Genomic DNA, 17,024 nt, shown 5'->3' with positions numbered 1-17,024 from the left:
GACGAATACCTGAAGCATCGAAATGTCCTATCTTAGCTTGTCGTCGTTCTCTTGTTTTTGGTTGTTGTTTTTCTGTGACCAACATATTGCTGCAACCAAATAAGTATTTACTGCATTTTTTTTCTTAGAGACATGTTCCAAATGTTGCAACATTTTTTCGTAACTTCTACCTAGCATGGAAAAATATTACATAAAAACCAAAATAAATATTGCGAGCGGAGGCTTTTGTCCCGCAAAAGTTCAGTGGTAAAGTGACGTATTCCATAAATTTCCCTTGACTTCTTGAGGTTTGGGATGCCTTGCGCACGATGTTTCCCGAAGTTAATACAAAGTAACATAATCAAAAGATTTATTCTAAAAAATCACAGTATACGTGCCTCTTCAATTTTATGATTAATCTAAGAAAAAAATGTTCATAAACCTTCTATTTCAATTTTGCTCACGACGAAACATGAAAAGTGCAAAAATAATAATCTCAAAATACAAAGCAAGCAAAAAAAAAATCCAGGAAGAACAGTAGAACACAAAAGAGCTCTTGGACTAAAATTAGGTGGGTCCTTAATAAACATGGACGGAACCTACGCATCCAGACATCACTATAGGCTTGGCGCTACCTCGGAGCAAAACACAGGCCGAAATTATCAGCCTCAACGGAGAAACTTTTATCTTACATCTACCATGATCATAAATAACTGCGCCTAGTCACCTGGTAGGATATGTTGCTAATGCTGGAATTAATACTACAGCTACAAACCAACAAAATGTTTTCAAAATGCTTTTCTGACATTTAAAATTTATTTTCATGGAAATTTCATGATGATGGATACGCTGACGGATCCAGTCTTGACGGGTCCATTGACAGTGAGCTTAAGGATGGTGGCCCTGTCGATGAGAAAGCAGCTCAAAGCAGTGCCCTGATCTTTTCGGTTAAATTCGAATGCAGATCTGGGTAGTGAGGCACTGGCATACATCGTGCTGTATTATCGTTTTCACTTATGTTTCTGCCTTTTTTTTTCGAAATACTGCCACGTCAACCCAATAATCATCAGTGGATGGGGGAGCGTCTTGTGATCTTGTGATGCGCCATTCTCGCCGAGCAAGTCCACCTGCCCATGCACCATGTGTGTGAGCTGCTACCGTGTGTATGTATCTGCTTACCATAGCTGTAGGAATCATATCACGTGCCACGTACACATCCATCCATTCATCTCAAGTCTCAACCACGTGAGCACCAAACATTGTCTTGTCTCGTTCCAAGAAGACAAGACAAATCATTTTATTTATTTATTAATGAAATTTAAAATACATTTTCCATAGTGAGATGTTTTGTCTCAAAACACTTACACACATCAATTTAAAATTCCCCATATGTGGAACCACTCATTCACTCTCTTGACATACTTCCTCCGTCCTAAAATGTAAGGCGTACAAGGATTAGTTAAAAGTCAACTTTTTAAAGTTTGTCCAAATATATACACAAAAATATATATCATTTATAATACTAAATAAATATCAATAGATTCACCATAAAGTATATTTTCTTAATGTGTTCATTTGATGTTGTAGATGAAAATATTTTTTTCTAAATATTTGATCAAAGTTAGTAAGATTTAACTTTTAACTAATGTTAGACGACTTACATTTTTAGACGGCGGGAGTAGTATGCATAGCCCTAACCAGAAATATATTTACAGAAAAAATTAACAATAAAATATTTGGTTGTTTCCACTAATAGTCAACAACATTAACAATTTCCCGTGGTAAAAAACTTCACAACAAATAAGATAGTGGTTTGCAACAATATTCCATAACTATCTCAGTTAACTAATCTAACATGCATTAGCAAAAAAAATTGCGATACCTGCTTGCAAGTAGATTCATAAGTTGTTCTCAACAAATATGATGGCAAAAAAATGTTATCCATCGCGATACTCACCGATTCGGCTAGTAACTTACGTGTTTGCTGCAGAAGTCATACGAGACACCGGTTTGTCAATAAAAATATAACATAAAAAATCTAATTAAATTTTTGAATATTCGATTTTGAAAACTGGGACCACAGGGCAGAGGAAAGCAAGTGCGCCCGACCGAGCGAGCGAGAGTGAGAGCGACCGATATTTTCATGGTACAAATGTTTTCCGTATTTCAAACAGAGCGAGCGGGATGCGCATGGGCCTTCCGCCTTCATATGGTCTCATTATTATCCAAGTCAAAGGCCCAGCTACTTCACTTCACAGTGACCCGCTGAGATCCCCGGAGATGGACGAAGCCACCGCCGCCGGCGCGCTCGCCGCGCTGGCGCCCTCCTGGAGCGCGGCGGTCGTGCTTCTCTCCTACCTCGGGTACCTGGCCGTCGCGGGCGCCGTCCTTCCAGGCAAGCTCGTAGCCGGCGCCGTCCTGCCCGACTCCTCCCGCCTCCACTACCGCTGCAACGGTACTTCCCCCGATCCCAAAGCGGAATCCTTAGCCGACTGATTGACTCGTGTCGCGTGCGCCTGGCTCTCGCAGGTCTCCTCTCGCTCCTGCTGCTCCTGGGGCTCTCCGCGCTCGGCGTCTACATGGGCTGGATGACTCCCACAGTGAGCTTGTCTCTCTTTGTTCAGTTTCCTGGTTCCCGCCCAGGAGATTTATAAAAATTTCCGACGAGTTGACCTGCGCAATGTTCGCTGTTAATTCTCAGGTCGTGGCCGACCGTGGGCTCGAGCTGCTGTCGGCGACCTTCATCTTCAGTGTCATTGTAGGTGCCACTTTCCTGCCCCGAGATCCTTCTGATCTGCAGCTTCTGTTCCACTTATCCTCGCTTCGCTTCTGGGGAATTATGTCCCTGGATGGATGCACACATCTGTTGTGCTATGTACCATGCTGTAGTTTTCTGAAATCAAACCAGGATAACAGATGGAAAGATTGTGTACCTCTATGAGGGAGATCTACATACCATAGTGGTTCTGGACGGTGTCGTGCGGTCGTAGTATAATGGGAGCATTTGAGTGTTGGTCCTTTTAAGTCTCCCGAGTATCCAACCAATGGTCCAGTGGTCTTATTGGGCAGAAAACTTCCTGAAAGAGCAACTTGACCTGGTCATACGATATTTTCATAGTTTCCCAGTAGTTTCGATACTGTTTCCGGTGTTATGTCATAATTTCTGTGTAGGGACTGCCAGCACAGCGTAGTTGTAGAAGCAATGGTATTCGGGACTCGAGCTTTAACGCCCCATTCTCCACTATACAGAGATACATTGTTAATATTAGATTTTGTAGAGATATACATTTAGATGTGCTGGACACTATGTCTGAACTGAACTGTTTGGTCATGTGTATGTCTAGTTTCTACTTTTTGCATATATAACTTTTCACTTTAATATAGTACAACCAAAATTCAGCAAAGGGATCAGTCATCCTAGATTTTTCTAACTATCTGCAAGGCAATGAATTTAGATGGAAAACATGGATGAAATCTTGTCACAAGTTCAGCCAAGAATGACGAGTTGGGCTATAGTATTAATATTTTGACACAGATGTTTGGTTACATCTGGTCACAAATGGAACACATCAAATACCGTTCTCTTGATTAGCTCATGTCTTGATGTTTCATTTCAGGTCACTTTCATGCTCTATTTTATCGGGTTAAGGTCCCGCCATCAAAGTTCTTCGTTGAAACCACATGTTAGTGGGAGCTTCATAGAAGATTGGTACTTCCGGGAAACTTTATTTGATCTAGTACTAAAAAAAATACTGTGACTTCTTGTGGCACTTGAGATATTTGTCAAACAAACATGATGACCTTTCATTTTCAGAAGTCTAGGAAATTAGCTACTGGATTCAACTCCTGTTTTCTTGTTTAATGATGTTAGATATCACTTTGTCTATTCCACTCCTGTTTTCTTGTTTAATGATGTTAGATGTCACTTTGTCTAACAGGTGGTTTGGAGTGCAGCTTAATCCCCATTTTATGGGAGTTGACCTCAAGTACGTTGGCAATATCTTCCTTGTTTTCTTAATAAATTTTTGATGTTTGCTGGGAATTTGCAATGGCATATGATTGCTGTAAGAATTGATTTATTGGTTTGTTGCTGCAGCTACTCCCATATATTTGCTAATGGTCATGTTGACCCATTGATAAATTAGAAGCAAGTTGCTACTTTCTATTGTTCGATAGACTTGTTAGAAATGAGGAAATACTGTTGTTTTGTTGATTTGCTCTTAGAGGTTGTTGAGGTGTGTTGAAAAGGGGGAGATTTGATGATAACCCCCCCCAAGTTGGGACGCCTTTGATCATAACCCCCCCTTGTGTCACTGACATGTGGGTCCGGACCCCACATGTCAGCGACACAAAGGGGGGGTTATGATCAAAGGCGCGCCAACTGGGGGGGTTATCATCAATTTTTCCGTTGAAAAGTCAAGCATTTCGATGTACTTGGTCTAGAACTCAGAATATTCAAAAGACTGGTCATGTGGTCATTCTTAAGATCTCCCACCTTAAGAAAGAACATGATATCTGTTTTCAGGTAGATACAGGAATGCAAATTAAGATTTTTTTTAATTTGCTCTTAGACTGAAGGATAATTGGAAATGAAGTTCAATATGCTACATAGCTAATTTTTTTTATTCTGCTTTATTGTTTCCTCAGGTCATCTCATTCTTATTTTGTGGTGGCGATTAATGTGAATACAAGTTTGTGTTGTATGTTTACTATACATATGCTTTAAATAAACATTCCCTGCATAATTTTGTCACTATAAAACAGTAAAACAACTATGAATTGGAGTACACTAGAATCCCTATAATTAAAAATATATTATGTTCATCTTGGTTGCAGGTTCTTCTTCGTGAGGGCTGGAATGATGGGATGGTTGTTTATCAACCTGTCTTTGTTTGCAAAGAGCTACCTAGCTGGCTCAGCTAACCGCTCAGTCATTCTTTACCAATTCTTTTGTGCGGTATTGGACGCAGACATCTTATTTGATCATCAGCTACTACATTATATGTGAAAGTAATTATGCTTCTTCATGCAGTGGTATATTATAGATTACTTCATTCATGAAGAATTCATGACCTCCACGTAAGTGCATGTTCTATTCTAGTATATAGATAAAAGAATATCATCATAGTCTGCTTGTGTTACTGCCTATAGAATGAATGGGGCTTATGGGGGCAGGGATGAAGCTTTATACTTCATTATTACTTTCCTTTCTTTGATTCCCTTTACCATTATTTCCAGATGGGACATTATTGCGGAGAGGTTGGGTTTCATGCTGGTGTTTGGTGACCTAGTTTTCATTCCTTTTACCTTCAGTATTCAGGTATACATATCACTTAAAAATTGATATATCCAAATAGCTAATATCTACTCATGTCGCTACTAAATGTACTTTTACTAGGAGCATTATTCCTCAGTTTTTCTCTCAGCTATATGCTTTTATCACATTAGGAGGTTCACATAATAGTAGTTCTGTCTCTTCTGTTAAATTATGAAGGTTTGCAAATGAGCCACTGACCAAATTGTATGACTTGCTGTTGAGCAGGGTTGGTGGCTTCTGAGAAACAAAGTGGAGCTGCCACTTTTGGCTTCCGTTGCTAACTGCTTCGTTTTCCTTATCGGGTACTCTTTTCTGTGTCCTCGTGAACCCACTGTTGGATTATAAATGCTGTATAGTCTGCTTTTTTGCTTTCTAATATCTGACCAAGCCTTGATGCATTTTGCACACAGCTATTTAGTGTTCAGAGGAGCCAACAAACAAAAACATTTGTTCAAGAAGAACCCTAAAGCTCTTATATGGGGTAAACCTCCCAAAGTTGTTGGGGGAAAGCTACTGATATCTGGCTACTGGTATGCTACATGCATCTCGTGGAACCTGTGCATATTTTTCTTCTCTGTTTATTTTCCTGACAGGAGTTCTCTAGACAGTAGACATATTTGATTTTTCAAACCTTGAATGTCCCCTTCTCTCATGGGAGTGTTAACTACTCTCGTGAATGTTAAAAATAACAACCCCCCGCTTTGTTGTGTACAGGGGCATTGCAAGGCACTGCAATTACCTTGGGGATCTACTTCTGGCACTTTCATTCAGCTTGCCTTGTGGAGCCAGGTGAGTGATACTACCCTCAAAAAATATAATTACCTTAATCCAATCAAGCATGAATAACTTTTGAATGCTTTTGTTGCAGCTCTCCGATCCCATACTTCTACCCGACCTACCTGCTCATCCTGCTGATATGGAGGGAGAGAAGAGACGAGGCAAGGTGCTCAGCAAAGTACAAGGACATCTGGGCTGAGTACTGCAGGCTTGTGCCTTCGAGGATCCTGCCTTACGTGTATTAATCAATCAGAAGGCATCATTGCTGACTGAGCCATGTTGTATTCTTTTGTAAACTATGCTGATGTAGAACTGGCAAGTTTTTGTTGATTTTTTTTGATACAGTATCTAGTTTCAAACCGAAGTTACACATCTCTTGGTAAAGGAACTGGTGTTAATTTTCGTCTAAGCTGTCTTTTTCCCCTCCATTTTTCCTTCATCACTTGCTATTAGATTGTTTTTTTTGCGAAACACAGAACAATCAAAGATGCTCATACATATGCGCACACACTCACCCCTATGAACGCACACACGCACACCCTACCCCTATGAGCACCTCCAAGAGACTGCGTTGAAGAATTGATCCGGCGGGTCTTGAGATTGACGAAGTCACCACAGGCGCCTCGCTGTCGACGGGAACGTCGCCTCCCACTGAAAAATATTCCGCCTTTATGAGACACCAAAGTGTCAAATCTGGGATTTGAACTCTTTGTTAAGGCGTGAAGCAAAACACACATACTTTCTTTTCAACATATGCTTTCTAATGTTCATCTTTACTGAACTGTTGGCTAATAATCAGAACTGAACTGTGCTCGGCCATCTTTCCCGTCAAGGATTCAGCTGGCAAGCACGTGAATCTTATGTTCTTTCTGAATTGTTTTGTTGCAGCGTCTTTATCATGTGTTCTAGTTCTATCATAAAGCGATTTTTTTGGATCCTAGTTTCAATGGAAACCGATTGAACTTTCTTCGATACGAAGTTACATAGTTAACTCATCACTAAGTTACAAAAATTTCGGGAGGGGAGAGTTTCCTTTAGACTATTCATCTAAAACTTGTGATTTTTGCCTAAGCTATATATACTTTCGAATTTGGGTATAAGAATTGGCACATACATATGAGCATCCTGTACATGCAAAAAAAAAATATTGGAATTTTTTGGAGGTCCGAAAATACGGATTTTTGGGCACTACAGTAACTTGGGTTGCGTTGAACCTAGGTTTCAACGCGTATCTTCGGTTCTATCCTTACGAACCTGTTTCTTGCTATTTTTGTAATGAGGATACAAGAATGCAAGTCCATAAAAAAGAACCTGAGTTAGTGAGGTCAACAACTCTGAACAGTAAGAAAAATTGACTGAATCCCAACCCAAGGCATCAATTAACTGGTACAAGGAATCACACTATTATAATTGTTTTTTGAACGGAGATAAAAGCTTTGCCTCTATCGATCTATTAATTAAAAAGAGGGTTATGATAAGATTATCCAAACATACAACAAGTTATTACAAAGAATTACTCTCGCGGTATCAAATCACGCAAGCGCTTTGTGCCTGCAATAACCCACAAGCGTCGTGGCTTTAGGTAATAATTTCAGCCAACGATAATTATTAGAAAAATAAATATATACTCCAAACTGCACTTCAGCCAACGAGAATTATTAGCAAAATAATCTTATGAACAAAAGTGGCGCGCTCGAACAAAAGCAGCTCGGCATCCCTTTTCCGCTTTCCACGGCGGCCGGCCACGCGTCGCCCCCACCTCCGGTCATCCGGCGCCCGCACCACGGCCACGGGCCACGGCGGTGCTCGCGATCGCGACGCGCGCTCGTCCACCTCCTAATTTAGGCGCGCTTTCCCCTCCACACATGCCTCCGCCCCAGCCTCCTCCCACCAACGCGACGCACCCGCGCGCGCGCAGACCAGGCTCCCCACCCGACCTCGACCGGCGCAGCAATGCAGCAGCAGCCCGTCACCCCGGTCTCCGGCCGCGCGGGCGCCCAGCCGGAGCCGTTCACCCCGCGTGGCACCCCGCGCCTGCGCCGGCGCGACTCCTCGGCGTCGGCGCCCTCCACCCCGGGCGCCCGCCGGCGGCCCACCACGTTCCGGGAGGACGTCGGCCACGCCGCCGCCGAGACGTACCTCGTCACGCGCCTCGCATTCATCCTACTCCGCTCCCTCGGGTAATTCTTGCTTGCTGCCCAGCGACCCCTGCTTCCTCCTAGGGCCGCGATTGTGAATTTGTGACTGTAATGCTTCAACGTTGGAATCTCAGGATTGCGTTGATCTCTGTGACTGTAAAATGATTTTGTGTTTTTGCAAAGGCCTACATCCTATCCTACGCATTGCCAAGGTTTTCTCGATTCTGGAAAATAGCCATGAACACGAGAACGATAGGCCATATCATACACATTTTCTTCTCCCAGTCAATGCATATGTTGTGTTTTCCAACGACCACGTTTTGAGCTACTCGCTAATATCGTCATACAAGATTTATGTGCAGCCAAGTGTTATAAGCCCATGTGAATTCCTAGTTGATTGATTTAACCTTTTATGCATATACCTACTCTCGAACCAGTCCAACAATTAGCTCTTAATAATCTTCGTTCTTGAGAGCAACTTTTATTTTTTGCTTATTGTTCTTGAGAGCAACTTCATTGCAGTGGTGCCATGCATTTCTAATTGATTCAGTTGGATGCCGTTGCCTTGCGCCAACCTTGGCATTCCCGCACTGAAAATCTATTTATGTACTCAAAGCTTAATATTTTCTAGCATACAGTACACCCACTGGAGACTATTCACCAAAACATCAAAGTCCATCTCTGATTTAGCTTCACCTTTTTGTATTGATCTTTCTGATACGTTCGCTTTTTTCAGGGTAGGTTATCGGTGGATATCTCAACTTGCTGCCCTCCTAATATATGCAGTTTTACTTATGCCCGGTTTCATAAGAGGTGTGTGAAGATCGAATTTAACTTTTGTCCCATTGAGATAGTAGTTAGCAATTATGAACTCGTATATGAAACACGGTGGTCACATATTCTTGGCTCTTGCCAATAAGTAGCTTATAACTTCTTGCTAAGTTAAACTTTATTCTATACAATTGAATCATGCTCATCATGTTCTAACTAATATATTTCATGTGCTGCCAGTTGGGTATTATTATTTCTTCTCAAGTCAGGTTCTTAGGAGCGTAGTCTATGGAGACCAACCAAGAAATAGGTAAGTAGAGTTACATACTGCAGAAGTGAAAGTTGTGTGATTTTGCACTGTGTTAGCGTTAATGAGGACCATAATTTACAGGTTGGATCTGTACATACCCAGAGATCGCAGTAAAGCCAATCCAGTTGTGGCATTTGTAACCGGTGGAGCTTGGATCATAGGGTGAGTGAATTTTTACTCAAGAAGTCATTCCTTGTGACTTATGTTGTTGACTTATCATGCTTCTGTTTAGTTACAAGGCGTGGGGTGCTCTTCTTGGAAGGCGGTTAGCAGAACGGGGAATAATAGTCGCTTGCATTGATTACAGGTGCTTACCTTTTGATGGCATTTCTATTTATTTTTTCCCATGACTTCTCGATGAGTGAGTATTGATCTACCTTTACTTGCTTGATGAAATATTTAAACATGGACTGCAGAAATTTCCCTCAAGGAACAATAAGTGACATGGTCAGTGATGCTACTGAGGGAATTGCATTTATTTGTGACAGTGTTGCTAGCTATGGAGGAGATCCTAATCAGTAAGCGATCCTTCTTTATATAATTATATGACAGTACCCCCACCCATGGATAGGCTGAATAAACATCACATAGACCGCTGTTTTTTCCATCTTCTTGAATGACTTTGCACTGCACGTCAAAGTCTGAACCTTTTCGGCGGTGATTCTATTCAAATTCCATGCTATGTTGATCTACAGCACTGTTGTCTGGACAACTTGGATGTTTGAAATTTGTTTTCTGGTTATTTATTGAGATGAGCGCATTAAGTTTCATTTGTGGATGCAGCATTGTACCTACATTGAGCTACAGAGCTGTAGAAACACATCTCCCTTTCCTAATGCAAAACCTACGATACGCATGATAGAAATTTATGGGGCATTTTGTCTTCCTGAGAAATGTCTTCAAAATAAGGATGGACAAATCTAACTGGTAAAGAGTTGGCTCTGTTCAGAAGCTCTAATTTGGTTATGCATGGTGATCAGTACAGTTTGCTGATATCATGGATGTGCTACTCATATTTGTACTGATTGCTGACGTGTACTCTGCACTTCTGTTTACTACTGGTGGTTCTCCTTACTGTGTTTGGTTAAGCGTTGATAGTGTAACTCCTATGCAGTACAGTTTACGAACTTTACAGCCTTTCTTCTATTTTTACTGGCTTTCAGTTCATCTCTTTGACACCTGCAACTGCTCTGCTTTGTATCTTGTCTTTAAGGTTTATAGCTTTAGGGACACTAATAAGCTTATTTACCACCAACGTGCAGGATCTACTTGATGGGTCAATCAGCAGGAGCACATATCTCGGCATGTGCTCTCTTGGAACAAGCAGTTAAAGAATCAAAAGGAGAAGAAATTTCTTGGAGTGTTACTCAAATAAAAGCATATTTTGGTTTATCTGGAGGGTGAGCTCTTAAATGCATCAGCATCAGTTTTTCATTATAGGTCTGTATGTCGAGTGTTCATAATCAACTACTGTATTGCTAACTTCGGCTCAAGACTACTACTACTACTACTACTACATGACTACATGCATGCACTATCTGATACATTCACCAAATTTGCTACTCCCTCCAAGGCATATGAGTTGTTGCTGATTTAGTACAACCTTGTACTAACTCAGCGACAACTAATATGGATTGGAGCGAGCATTATAATATGCCACTTAAGGAGAGGCCAAAGTCACTTATGTGGATGCGGTGAAGATCCTTTCTGTTGGCAACTGGTTAGGTTACATGATACTTGACTTACGAACACTTGGTATGAGATTGGGGCTCCACTTCTCCCTTTTTGTGTGTTTTTCTTCAAAAGATACTTATCTCATCAAGACTTTTTTCCTGGTAACTAAGAGAATATATGGTCACCTTACTAATTCCTAATTAACTGGTTGTCATCTGATTTTTGATTTCACATGTATATGGAAGTATGTACAGTGAGAGATACAATGATGTAGGAACTAATCTGTTTCAGATGACCCGAGATACATACCTAGTGATACGGATCGTCCATGACATATATGCTCATTTATTGTTGCAGATACAACATGGAAAATTTGGTTGATCATTTTCATGAACGTGGTCTTTATCGTTCAATTTTTCTCAGGTAATAATACGTTTGAACACGTACCTAGAAGTGTTGTTCCTACTTTCCTTTAGCAAGACTCATATATAAGTACTAAGTAAATTATGAATCTTTATTTCAGCATAATGGAGGGAAGGAGATCATTGTCACATTTCTCTCCAGAAATTGTCACGAAGAAATTAAATCCTGAAGCAATAGCTCTGCTTCCTCAGTTTGTACTTTTTCATGGAACAGGAGATTACTCTATACCATCTTCTGCTAGGTTTGACTAATACCTTTCTGAAGAAGCTTATTTTGGATGCACTGTTTTACAGCATAAATGTCCTTTAGTGTTCCTTTTTTTTACAAAAAATATGAGCATCAAAATAAAATTTATTATGCACAAAAAGTTGAAGTAATGAATAGTTTGTTCTAAATTATTATTTGCACATTTGAAATAATACTCTCTCTGTCTCAAAATATGGCACCCTTAAATTTCGCTGGTCAACGACTTACAACTTTGACTATGATTTGCACTTATAATATGTCCACAAAATTTGTATAAATATATGTGAAATGAAAAAATAATTTCAAGACGAATGCAACAGTACCATTTATACATTCTCAATCCATATATTTTAGTATATTATTAGTGATCAAAGTCGTGCATCAAAGACCGCACGAAAAAATCCGTGCCTTATATTTTGGGACGGAGGGAGTATAGTGTAATCAGTATTATAATCCAGAATGTGGTTTCACTATTTTGTAAAAGGCTTATTTGTAGTGCTTACCACCATTATTAATCACTCTGTTTCGGTTCAATTTAATCTTTTATTGTTCTGTTATTTGAGCTGCCAAACCTACTTTATGTGTAGTGAAGCTTATGTGGATGCCCTTAAAAAGGCTGGCGCTAAAGCTAAGTTACAATTGTACAAAGGAAAAACACACACTGATGTATTTGTGCAGGTAAGTTATCCTGACTATCCATTATACCTTGATGTTCTATGCTACAAAGAGGGTATAAACATAATATATTACTCCCTCCGATCCAAATTACTTGTAGATTCAATGAACGTAGATAGATTTTAGGCAATATTTTGCCTAAATCTGCAACAATTAATTGTTTTTCCGACAACGAGCATATATTAATATCAAAGATACCAATTACACCCAGCCTCTGCAACGACGCATTGCCCTAGCGGCCTTACGGATGCACACAACCAAAAAAAGAAAGAAGAATTACAGGAAAAAAGAAAAGTCCTGCTACGATAGTTTAAACATTAAAACAATAGCACTAACACCACCAAGACAGCACCATAAGTCCAACTTCTTCAAAAGCGGCGCCTCGAAGAAGGGAACAGTGCACAAGCGCTGTCGTCGCCCGATCAAAGATTTGCTTTTCATCCTGAAGAAGGTCCTCACTCTCAAAACAATGTCTTCAACAAGGCCATTGCCATGCACAACCAATTAAGGCAAGATCTTGAATTTTCACCATGAAAGATAAGACTTTGGTCTTCTCCTGTCACCCCCACTTGCATGCCGCTGCTCCAAGTCATGAAACACCAAGCCAACTCCTCCTCGCCCCAAAGAACGGATCGTCCATTGCTAGTCCTCAGATCTCGGCCTTCATGACATTCTCGCACCATGGAACGAGAACATGCCACATGATATTAACAGCCAGCAGAGCTTCGAAGCGCTCCCTCTAAAACCAAACAGCCAGAGTAAAACATGGGTGCGCACGACCGAGTCCCACCCGATCCAGCAGTTTCCAGGCGTGAATCGCCCATGGAAGATCGCCGGCGGCGCCTCCCGGAACCTGTCACTCTTGCCAGATCAATGGGGACACAGTCAGCATCTTGACACAAAAAGGAAACCTAGGACCGCCACCTTTATTTAGGTCACGCCCCCACGCCGGCGATCATCCCAGGCCGGCCAAGGTTGCCGCCGGAGACACCAAGCGATCGCGTTGTCCGAAGACACCGCACACGCCCTGGGCACCGCCGCAGCTGAACGCCAGCCCACCACCGGCAACATCAGCCGTCGCCGGCTTCCACACCTCTCCACCTCGCCACCGGAACAACAATTAATTTGGATCCAAGGGAGTATCAGTTTTAAGTATTTTTTATCTGGAATTTGATAGGGTGCAGATAATTAGCGTACTGGAAATTATTTGTTCTCTAGAGTTGGAAATGAACTTTGCCTGTTTTTTTGGTTATATATTTTTTTGTTATATAAAGCCAACTATATCTAAAAGACATAAGATCATTTTGTGTGAAGTCATTACTTTATTTTCCATTGTAGGATCCACTTAGGGGTGGCAAAGATCCACTGGTGGAAGACGTTGTTTCTATCATCCATGCTGATAATCCAAATGCATGCGAGAAGTACGATTCGTCACCTATACCTGAGCGCCTGGTGTCTGAGTGGCAAATACAGTTAGCCCGTCAAATTAGCCCATTTTGAACAGGTTTGGTTCTCTATATAGCAAGGTTCAAACAGCCCTTTGGCCGAGTTTTGGTTCTTCAGTTTGTTTTCAGTATAATGTACTAATGGGATATTTATTTGTGTTATGCATGCCGGCAGGTTATTTTTTCAAGCCGTTTCATGTATCCCCTAGAACGCAAGCATCTGGGTTCTTGTGTTCCAAACTTCCATTATGATGATGGGTTCCAGGAGAGATTGTAGTTTGATTATAGCAAGCACCTTTCACAGCATGTTAGCAGGGAAGAAACTATAGGTTTTAGGTGAATATCATAGCAGACTTTGTGAATATATATTCATATGCTACCGAGTTTGTATAAGTATACCCATACACATAAAATATCTCAGAAAAAATCATTGAAATTTTAGATTTGTTGCTCTCAGTTACTATCAATTCCACAATATGTGTGTCACAATTAGGAGGCACAAACTAATATCTGGTCCAATCGTCACATACATGACTCCATTTTATCAGATATTAGTTATTTCTTGCTTCTAGGTTTATGGGGTGAAATTGAAATTAAACTCATGATTGTTCAATTCTATTTTTTGTTCTAGATTAATCAGGTGCCGATGAGTGTGGGTGTGCGCAGTTGCCAAGTTTTTAAGTTTCAGCACTTGCCCATATGCATTTGGATCACAACGGAACATGACCTGCCATCGCAACCAGACCCTCGCCTTGTGTCTAGGACCCTTGCCGCCTTGTGTTCTCGTGTTCGCCCGTTCAAAGGCTAACTGAAGGAGAAAAACGAAGTAGGTCTTTACAATCTACATTAATCGTGATTATGCTCTGCCCAACCTCCACTTCCTCCTCCAGATCGATCCACGCTCAGCCTCAGAGAGTCAGAGTAATAACATTCTCACGATCCAAACGACAAGTTACAAAATGTAGAAGAAACCATCGAGTACTACTAGACACCTTGCTATATGCAATTGATATCCATGCGTTGAGATATAAGCTTTCATGACATCCGTGTCCAAACTTCGATCCGTTCCGTGCTCTGATTTCATGAATTTGTTGAACTTTGCACCTCGGACGATAAGCAGCCTTGCACCTAATGATCATTTTACGAGCCTTGTTACGAAGATCCTTCAGGCCGATTCTAGTACAGTCAGATAAAGCTAACACGCTACATATCTATGTGTGTTCAGAGTCCTACCTTTCAGGGTGAAAATCCAAGGTCTGGCCTTAACTGGTTGTGGCTGACAATGACCTTGTTGGAGGCATTCACTAGTAGAAAACCTCTCATCCATCTAAGCATTTAGTACCGGTTCCCTTACGAACCGGTACTAAAGGGGGAATTAATACCGGTTCCGTGCGTGGGACATCAATACTGGTTCGTTATGGACCTTTAATACCGGTTCGTAACACGAAGCGGTATTAAACGGTTTGGGCCCGATTTCCAGGCGGTGGTGGGGCCAGGGTTGCACCTTTAGTACCGGTTCGTGTAAGGAACCGGTACTAAAGGGTCTGTGCCCTATATCAGAGCGCAGCCGCGCGCCCGACCCCCTGCATATCTCATTCTCACTTCTCCTCTCACATTTCCAAATATTTTGCACCTCTCACACTCCAATAATTTTTATTTTTCTCCACCATTTTAACAAGATTAACGGCATACATCTATCCAAGGGTTAGCAATATCATCCTTCCTTCCGGCGTTCCTAATTTAGCTCAGTTCTTTGGTAGTTTTAACTCGTACTATTTTTGTAGTGCAAGCAAGGTGTTCGATGAAATGCCTAAGTTAGTGATTTTATTTTTTTATATGCAATTTGAGCTGAAATTATTGCATGTTTTGTAGGTTTTAATTAGTATCATCCCCGTCCTTACCGCTGTCGATCGCCAGCGTCGTCCCCTAGCCGGCACGGTACCACCTCGGTGAGCCCCTCTTCTTTTTTATAAAAAACAATTAGTTTTATGTGATGAACTTGAATATTAATTAAGTTGGTCACTCATATATCCATGATGTTGTGTATTTAATGATTTTTGATATACATATAAAATGCAGATGAGTCGACAATGGATGTACGGTGACCGGTGCCATCCCGAGTTCATTACTGGCATGCATTATTTTCTCAACGTGGCTGAGGCAAACAGGCGGTCGAATGGTTTCATGTATTGTCCATGTAGTTCCTGTAAGAATATGAAGGATTACTCTACCTCGAAGACCCTTCACGTCCACCTGCTGGAGAACGGTTTCATGCCCAGCTATAATTGTTGGACCAAGCACGGAGAAAGAGGGGTTATATTGGAAGACAACGAAGAAGAAGAGGACAGTGACAACTATCCCTTATTCACTGAAGACGGTGGTAGTAGAATGGGGGAAGACGAAGCTGAAGAAGAGCCCATTTTCGATGAGCCGATTTTTGGTGACCCGGATGACGATTTGGGTCGGGCCATTCTTGATGCGAAGATGAACTGCGGAAATGAAAAGGAGAGGTTGAAGTTGGAGAAAATGTTAGAGGATCACAACAAACTGTTGTACCCAAATTGCGAAAATGGTCAGAAAAAGCTGGGTCCCACGCTGGAATTGCTGCGATGGAAGGCGAGAGAATGGTACTTCTGACAAGGGATTTGAAAAGTTGCTGAAAATAATAAAGAAGATGCTTCCAGGGGAGAACGTGTTGCCCTCTAGCACGTACGAAGCAAAGAAGGTTGTCTACCCTCTAGGATTAGAGGTGCAGAAGATACATGCATGCATCAATGACTGCATCCTCTACCGCGGGGAGTACGAGAATTTGAATGCATGCCCGGTATGTAGTGCATTGAGGTATAAGATCAGGCGAGATGACCCTGGCGATGTTGAGGGTGAGTCCACCCCCAGGAAGAGGGTTCCTGCGAAGGTGATGTGGTATGCTCCTATAATACCACGGTTGAAACGTTTGTTCCAGAACAAAGAGCATGCCAAGTTGTTGCGATGGCACAAAGAGGACCGTAAGAAAGATGTGATGCTTTGAGACACCCCGCGACGGGTCGCATGGAGAAAAATCGACAGAGAGTTCTAGTCATTTTCAGATGACGCAAGGAACTTAAGATTTGGTCTATGTACAGATGGCTTTAATCCTTTCGGGGAGCGGAGCTCCAGTCATAGCACCTGGCCAGTGACTCTATGTATCTATAACCTTCCTCCTTGGTTGTGCATGAAGCGGAAGTTCATTATGATGCCAGTGCTCATCCAGGGCCCGAAGCAACCCGGCA

General features: G+C 41.6%; 2 protein-coding genes across 3 annotated transcripts; both read left to right on the top strand.

The window, feature by feature from the left end:
- The first annotated feature begins 2,167 nt into the window (after nucleotides 1-2,167).
- LOC127299065 (delta(14)-sterol reductase) lies at nucleotides 2,168-6,475 on the top strand. The gene is made up of 12 exons (XM_051328958.2): nucleotides 2,168-2,434; nucleotides 2,509-2,579; nucleotides 2,681-2,737; nucleotides 3,597-3,688; nucleotides 3,918-3,965; nucleotides 4,816-4,936; nucleotides 5,012-5,058; nucleotides 5,218-5,299; nucleotides 5,522-5,598; nucleotides 5,707-5,826; nucleotides 6,011-6,085; nucleotides 6,165-6,475. Exons 1-12 carry the CDS (start codon nucleotides 2,170-2,172, stop codon nucleotides 6,316-6,318), a joined length of 1,209 nt encoding a protein of 402 aa, XP_051184918.2. The 5' UTR covers nucleotides 2,168-2,169; the 3' UTR covers nucleotides 6,319-6,475.
- A 1,396-nt stretch (nucleotides 6,476-7,871) lies between these two features.
- Nucleotides 7,872-14,215, top strand: LOC127299064 (probable isoprenylcysteine alpha-carbonyl methylesterase ICME). Of its 2 annotated transcripts, XM_051328956.2 has the most exons (12): nucleotides 7,881-8,253; nucleotides 8,948-9,024; nucleotides 9,223-9,292; nucleotides 9,374-9,454; nucleotides 9,525-9,599; nucleotides 9,709-9,810; nucleotides 10,555-10,692; nucleotides 11,324-11,389; nucleotides 11,490-11,630; nucleotides 12,223-12,313; nucleotides 13,649-13,814; nucleotides 13,931-14,215. In XM_051328956.2, the coding sequence occupies exons 1-11, from the start codon at nucleotides 8,027-8,029 to the stop codon at nucleotides 13,808-13,810; spliced, it is 1,230 nt and encodes a 409-aa protein (XP_051184916.1). In that variant the 5' UTR covers nucleotides 7,881-8,026; the 3' UTR covers nucleotides 13,811-13,814; nucleotides 13,931-14,215. The 2 variants fall into 2 exon arrangements, with proteins under 2 accessions (XP_051184917.1, XP_051184916.1); XM_051328957.2 differs by lacking the exon at nucleotides 12,223-12,313 and having other exon boundaries at nucleotides 7,872-8,253.
- Nucleotides 14,216-17,024: the final 2,809 nt, after the last annotated feature.

Source organism: Lolium perenne, chromosome 1, assembly GCF_019359855.2.
Source record: "Lolium perenne isolate Kyuss_39 chromosome 1, Kyuss_2.0, whole genome shotgun sequence".
In the NCBI taxonomy this organism is placed as follows: Eukaryota; Viridiplantae; Streptophyta; class Magnoliopsida; order Poales; family Poaceae; genus Lolium; species Lolium perenne.
The sequence above is the reverse complement of the archived record's forward strand: the minus strand, read 5'-3'. Positions and strand labels throughout refer to the sequence as shown.